The sequence below is a fragment of the Eimeria acervulina genome, genomic scaffold (genome assembly GCF_000499425.1).
Source record: "Eimeria acervulina Houghton genomic scaffold, Eah_scaff696, whole genome shotgun sequence".
Taxonomy (NCBI): domain Eukaryota; phylum Apicomplexa; class Conoidasida; order Eucoccidiorida; family Eimeriidae; genus Eimeria; species Eimeria acervulina.
The window spans coordinates 1-7,226 of NW_013549650.1; the positions used below are offsets into that span (position 1 = coordinate 1).

A 7,226-nucleotide genomic window follows, 5' to 3' on the forward strand; every position below is an offset into this window, starting at 1 on the left:
GGGTTTAGAGTTAAATGCTGCTTGGGGTTTAGGGTTTAGAGTTAAATGCTGCTTAGGGTTTGGGGTATAGAGTTAAATGCTGCTTAGGGTTTAGGGTTTAGAGTTAAACGCTTAGAGTTTAGGGTTTAGGGTTTAGGGTTTAGGGTTTAGGGTTTGCCTCTTGTCCGGTGGCCTTAGCCCCCAATATGCATCCATCCTTTGCTAATTCTTTCACAGTTTTTCTTGCTTTGTCTCCTAGCAGTTTATCTGCAGACACCTTTCCTAAAGGCTTCTGAAGATGAGCTGCTCTAAAGGTGTTGATATCTTTATAACACTCTGCAGAAGCAGCAGCAAACAAAACCCTAAAAACTCAAATACACCTCAGCCACATACACACAAAGACATGCTGCAATCTACCTCCCTATACACCTCAAAACCCTAACCAACAATATATATATATATATATGCATATATAAATGTATATATATATATATATATATATATGTAGACTAAAACACATACAGAAAACATACACCACCTCTTAAAAGAAAATTGCTGATATCGTTATGCAGCGAACTAGGGTTTAGGGTTTAGGGTTTAGGGTTTAGGGTTTGCGTGCCTTTAGGAACACTAGCGAAGTAGGCGTCTTGCTTTGACCAAGTATAAACCCCAGCACTCGGCCCTACAGGCATTAGAGAAGGAGAGCCGCTGATGTCTCTGGTGCTGAGGTGTGGGGTTGATTCAAAGGCAAGTGCTGCTGCTGTTAGCAGCAGCTGCTGCTGCTGCAGCAGCAGCAGCAGAAGACGCTGCTGTAGCAGCAGCAGAGGCACACCTATTATAGGCCGCTGCAGCAGCCGCTGCAGAGGCAGCAGCACCTCCATTAAGACTATCAAATAACAACAACCCCACCAAGAAGATAGATAGAAGACAACTGTCTGTTCATCAAATCTGAACCCTAAACCCTAAACCCTAAACCCTAAACCCTAACCCTTTCTAACCTTAAGAACACCTAAAGGCCACCAACAACACATGTCGTCTAGACCTTTAATTGATAAACAAATAATAATATATTATTCACAAAGAAAAGCAAATAATTAATAACAAACAATCAGGTGTACATACACCAGGAAGCACCGCTCGATGCGCAGCAAGCCGCACGGCAGCAGCTGCAGCATATAAAAGCAAAAGAAGAAGAAATAAAAATATATTTAAATAATAAACAAATAATAAACTCAGTTTTCTTAAATTAATTAAAATAAATGTTTAAATAATGCAATACATTCGATTGATGGATGTCTCCGACTGGCTGGTGGCTAGCAGACAAACCCTAAACCCTAATAAACCCTAATAAACCCTAATAAACCCTAATAAACCCTAAACCCTAAACCCTCCAAATTAAGGGAGAAAATGCAAAATATAAATATAATTTTAAAGAAAATAAACTTCAAGCATTTCCTGTACATACACCTCAGCTATCTGGCGTAGAAATCAATTATCTTAGAGACACACACTAAACCCTAAACCCTAAACCCTAAATCGTAGACCCTAAACCCTAATTTTTATTCCCTGACTCAGATGAATAATCTTGAAGGAACATCTTTCAGTCATGCTTCTGACCTGAGGCTTCAGGTCAGAAGCATGAGTGTAAACCCTAAACCCTAATCGCCAAACCCTAAGCCCCAAACCCTAAACCCTAGCATGTGAAGCAATCCTTATCTCTTAAACCCTCAATCTGCTGCTGCAGCACCGGCAGCTGCTGCCCCATCCAAGAAGGCTTCCTGTCTCCTAAGCAGCCCTTTCCCTGCTCCGCTGGTTCTACAAACCCTAAACCCTAAACCCTAAACCCTCACAAACCCTAGTAAGCCCTAATAAACACCAGTAAACCCTGGGCCTATCGGCTCCTGGCTGTGGAGGCGGCAACAGCAGCAGCAACAGCAGCAGCAGATAAAACGACAAGAATGATTAAAAAGGGGTTTAGGGTTTAGGCTGAGCTTCAGCCAAGCCAGAGCAGTTTGCTGCAGCATTGCAGCAAACAAACTCTGTGCTGCACCCTCAAGGGTTTAGGGTTTAGGGTTTAGGGTTAACTAGGGGATGACGGCTTTCAAGGCATCCACCCGAAGAGCTTAGACCCATGTTTTTTTTGCTGCTGCTGCTGCTGCTGTTGCTGCTGCTGCTGCTGCTGCTGCAGCTGGTGTGTGGGGGCTGAGTTTGCTTCGTTTTCGGGTGTCTCTTCTTGTGTTTGATGATGCATTAACGGTATTGTGTCTCTAACAGCAGCACGTACAGATTTAGAGAAGGATAAGACGGGGAACGTAGCAGCAGCAGCAGCAACAGCAGCACCTGTCTTAGGGTTTCTAGCTACTCTAGCCCCTCTTCTTCTTAAGCTAAAGCTGCCGAGGTTTGATATATAAACATCTCTACCTTCACTTAAAGAGGAGACAATATTAAATATAAAAGACCGCAACACTTTATCTGTTAACGAACGAGAGGCTCCTGTCTCTTTACTCACACGCAGCAGCAAATCGCTGCGTGTCACTCGAGTCGAACCCCCCACCTGCAGCAGCAGCAGCAGCAGCAGCAACAGCAGCAGCAGCAGGAGTGGGTGTTGCTGTTTTAGTCCTGGGAGGAGATATACGCGGTGCATACTTCATCATCTAACGAACTATAAATATATAATTATAAATAAATATAAATATAAATATAAATATAAATAAATAATATATATATATATATATATATATATATTATATTTTTATATATGAGCATCTTTATATATACATTTATAGACAGCTTAAAGGCTGTTAATATACACCTTAAAGCTCAATGTACACCACAGAGAAGGAGATGCTCACCTCTTCTTCTCCTGTCTCTGAAGGATCAGCAGAATCTGTTGCTGCTGCTGCTGCTGCTGTTGCTGTTGTTGCTGCTGCTGCTGTTGTTGCTGTGACGGGTTGATAAGACTGAGAAGCTACAGGTGCCGCAGCAGCAACATCTGGAGAGCTGCTGCGTACAGAGAAAAATCTTTTGCTGCTAGTTATCGAGGACGGCAGCAGGGGGGTGGGGGGCCCCCCTGCAGCAAAAGCTTCTGCTGCTGGCTGCTGCTGCAGCAGCAACAAGGCTGCTGCAGCAGCAGCAGCAGCAGCAGCAGCAGCCCGCCAGGACCGATATTCGCGGGGCATGTCTGTGAAACGTAGGAGCCGCCGAAACCCAGCCGACAGCAGCAAGGGTGCAGCAGCAGCAGCAGCAGCAGCAGCTGAAGGAGCAGGGATGTTTAAAAATGCTGCTCAAGGAGATAATAAAATAAAGACAAAGCTAACAAAAGACAAAACTAAAGACAGAAGGTGCTGCACACACAACAAGGCCGTGGGGCCCCCCAGCAGCAAGACAACGACAGGGGGGGTTTCCTGCAGCAGCGAGCATCGGCAGCAGCAGCAGCAGCAGCAGCAGCAGCAGCAAGCGTACCTGCTGCTGCTGCTACTGCGGTTAGAGTAAAGGTTGTGGTAGTCTGCAAATGAAGGAAATATAAATAAAAATATTTATTAAAAGGGCTTAACAGGCTGCTCCTCTGTAGCAGCAGCAGCAGCTGCAGCAGCAGCAGCAGCAGCAGCAGCAGACTGGGGCCCCCAGCAGGTTCCCTCACGCAAGAGAGGCCCATAGTATGCAGTGCCGCAATACACATTATAATATATAGCAGCAGCAGCAGCAACAATTTCATTCAGGAGTTGCTGCTTCTCCTCTGGCAGCTAGAGTAGCTGCATGAGTAGCAGCAGCAGCATCTGCAGCAGCAGCAACAGCAGCTCCAGCTGCAGCAAAAGCACCAGCTGCTGCTGCTGGCCCTCCCCAGCTGCACAACCAGCAGCAGCAGACAATTGTTGTGTCCTCTGCAGAGCTTCAGGGACCCACACTCTATCAGCAGCAACAGCAGCAGCAGCAGCAGCAGCAGTAGCAGCAGCAACAGCAGCAGCAGCAACAGCAGCACTAGGTATCCCTGAGGTTAACTAATAGAGCAGGTTGCTGCTGCACCCGCCAGCGTAACGGCACCTTCAGGGAGAGCAGCAGAAGCAGCAGCAGCAGCAAGAAGGGCCCCAGGACCAGCAGCAGCAGCAGCAGCAGCTGCTGCAGCTGCTGCTGCTGCTGCTATTGTGGGATGTTAGATCCTAAGTGGCTGGCCTCAGTGGTGTGGCCAGACGTCTTTGTCTCCTCTTCTGTCTCCGTTTTATCTTTTTCTTTTTTCTCTTCTCTCTGCATCACAGGAACGCAGCAAGGCTACCTTTACGTGTGGCAGCTACGCAGCAGCAAACAGCAGCTCTGCAGCAGCAGCAGCAGCAGCAGCAGTGAGAGAAGCAATAGCGAAGGAAACAGATGCTCCACGCAAGAACGAGATCCAGTTGCTGCTGCTGCTGCTGCAGGCCTTGCTGCTGCTGCTGGCCAAGCACCAGGATGTGCAGCAGCAGCAGCAGCAGCAGCAACAGCAAGCTCAGGAGGAGCAGCAACAAGAGCAGCAGCTGCAGCAGCAGCAGCAGCAGAAGAATCGGGTTGTCGTAGCCCGTTGCTGCTGCCCCATCTGGTGCTGCTGCCTGAGTGGGGGACAGCAGCAGCAGCAACAGCAGCATGCTTCGTTGCTGCTCCTCTTGCTGCGCTGCAGTCTACAAGTCAAGAGCTTCTAGTGTCTCTACACTCTGATTGCAGGGCCCGCCTATGGTCTCTCTCTGATGGTCGCTGTCTGCTCGTCAGGTGCAGCAGCTCTTAAACTATCTCCTTGTCTCCTTCTGCTGCTCTTTCTGTCTCCTTTTATCTCTCTCTTTGTCTCTTCTTCTCTTCCTTTCATTGCCTTTTTTGTCTCCTTTTGTCTCTGTCTCCTTTTGTCTCTGTCTCCTTTCTATCTCTGTCTGTTTTGTCTCTCTATTGTCTCTCTCTGTCTTGTTGTCTCCTCTTTATTAAAGATATATATATATATATATATGCGTATATATATATATATATATTTGTTTATATACATATGTATATATATTCTTAATAAATATATAAATATGTTTATATCTTTAACATATATTTTTATATCTACCGAGACATTAGATAATAAATACTGTTTACTGTCTCCTTTTTTATTGTTTTTTGTCTCCTTTTGTCTTTCTGTCTCCTCTTGATGTTTTTACTGTCTCCTTTTATATCTTCTTCTCTTATTTATATTTCTCTGTCTCCTTCTGCTGCGGTGTCTGTCTCCTTTTTCTCTCTTGTTGTTATGTTTTTGTCTCCTTGTCTGTTTTACCTCTTATTCATATATTCTCTGTCTCCTTTTGATATTGTTTGTCTCCTCTTTATGCTGCTTCTGTCTCCTTTAATATATTTTATCTTATTTCTTCTGTCTCCTTTAGTATATTTTATCTTATTTCTTCTGTCTCCTTTAGTATATTTTAGCTTATTTCTTCTGTCTTTTTAAATATACTTTATCTTATTTCTTCTGTCTCCTTTAATATATTTTATCTTTTATTTCTTCTGTCTCCTTTAATATATTTTATCTTTTATTTCTTCTGTCTCCTTTTGCTGCGGTGTCTGCAGGCGTTTGCCTTTTGAGGCCTCTGCTGTGGAGACCCTCGCTGACCCGCGTTTTGTGTTGGTGTCTGGTAGGATTTCTGTCTCCTTTTTAAACTTTTTTTGTCTGTTTGTCTCTTTTATTTGTCTCCTTTCTGTCTCCTTTCTGTCTCCTTTCTGTCTCCTTTTTGTCTCCTTTCTGTCTCCTTTCTGTCGCCTCTCCATTTGTCTCCTTTTGTCTCCGTTTGTCTCCTCCTTGTTGGGGTCTGGTAGGGTTTCTGTCTCTCTTTTTAACTCTTTTTTGTCTCTTTGTCTCTGTTATTTGTCTCCTTTCTGTCTCCTTGTTTGTCTCCTTATTTGTCTCTGTCTGTCTGCTCTTCTTTGTTTGTCTCCCTTTGCTTCTCTTTGTCTTCTCCTTGTCTCTTTTTGTCTCTTTCTGTCTCTTCGCGTGTCTCCTTATTTGTCTCCACCTGTCTCTTTGCTGCTTCACTCTCTCTCCTCTCTGTCTTTGTCTCTGTCTCTGTCTCCTTGCTGTCTCCTTATTGTCTCCTTCTTATTGTCTGCTTCTTATTGTCTCCTTTCTTTCTTTTTCTCTCCTTCTCGTTTATTATTTATTTGTCTTTTCTTTAACTTCTGCGGTGTCTTCTTTCTGTCTCCATTTCTCTGTCTCATCCCTTCTCTGTCTCTCTGTCTATATAAATATATAAATAAATATATATATATACGTATCTATCTATACATATATATATATATTATTTGCTTCTCAGTCTGCAGTGTCCCTGTCTCTTTTTCTTTCAATCTGTCTCCTTTTCTTCAATCTGTCTCCTTTTCGTCTGTCTGTCTCCTTTTACAGGTGCAGGAAGGGGCCTCGTCCTTGATACCTGGTCTGCCTTCTCTCCTGTCTGTGAGCTCTCCTTTAGGGGCCCCTTGGGGGCCCCTAGGGGCCCCCAAGGGGCTCCTAGGACCCCTGCTGTCTCTTCATCAGGCAGCTCAGATTCTCTCGGTGTTGCTTCTGGGGGCCCCCCAGGGGGCCCCTCGGGGGGCCCCTCGGGGGGCCCCACAGGGGGCCCCTGCTGCTGTGCTGTTTGCGGTGTCTCCTTTGTGGGGGCCCCTGCAGGGGGCCCCGCAGGGGGCCCTGTCTCCTTTGCTGCTCAGCAACCTCCACCCTTTGATGCTGATGAATGGATTGAAAGACTTAACACGGTGTATAGAGACATTCTGGGGGGCCCCCCTGCTGGGGGGCCCCCTGGGGCCCCCCACAGCCAATGGGGCCCCCATAGCGGCCTTCTTAATAGTGCAGCAGAAACAAGCCCTGCTGCAGGCACTCCTCGCAGGCGTGGTCAGCAGCAGCAGCAGCAGCAACAGCAGCAACAGCAGCAGCAGCAACAGCACGATGTAAAAATGAATGCCTCCACCGCTCCTTCTTCAGGGCTCTCGTCTTCAGCTGCTTCTGTTGTGATGCCGCAAGCAGGGCAGCAAACTACAGCGACATCGCCGCAGCAGCAACAGCAACAGCAACAGCAGCAGCAGCAGAGTGCTGCTGCTGCTGCTGCTGCGCAGCAGGGGCTGCCTGCTCCTCTCATGGGGTCGGTGTGCTGCGCTGCTGTCGCCCCTTGCGGCTGTCTTCGAGTTTGGGACCTCGCGTACGGCTTTGTTGCTGTTGCTGCTGCTGCTGCTGCTGCTGCTGCTGCTGCTGCTGCTGCTGCTGCTGCTGC

The 7,226-nt window shown here is 46.6% G+C and overlaps 2 protein-coding genes across 2 annotated transcripts in view; one reads left to right on the plus strand and one right to left on the minus strand.

Moving 5' to 3' along the window:
* Nucleotides 1-1,706: 1,706 nt before the first annotated feature.
* EAH_00046650 (hypothetical protein) lies at nucleotides 1,707-3,158 on the minus strand (the record flags this gene model as incomplete). The annotated part of the gene is made up of 3 exons (XM_013394662.1): nucleotides 1,707-1,794; nucleotides 2,439-2,533; nucleotides 2,832-3,158. 3 exons carry the CDS (start codon nucleotides 3,156-3,158, stop codon nucleotides 1,707-1,709), a joined length of 510 nt encoding a protein of 169 aa, XP_013250116.1.
* Nucleotides 3,159-4,126: 968 nt separating this feature from the next.
* EAH_00046660 (hypothetical protein, conserved) overlaps nucleotides 4,127-7,226 on the plus strand; it is a gene marked incomplete at both ends in the record, with an annotated part of 13,007 nt that continues 9,907 nt past the window's right edge. The window contains 3 exons of the mRNA XM_013394663.1: nucleotides 4,127-4,713; nucleotides 5,539-5,603; nucleotides 6,365-7,154. Of these exons, the coding sequence (XP_013250117.1) occupies nucleotides 4,127-4,713; nucleotides 5,539-5,603; nucleotides 6,365-7,154 (1,442 nt within the window). The remainder of the gene's footprint in view (nucleotides 4,714-5,538; nucleotides 5,604-6,364; nucleotides 7,155-7,226) is intronic.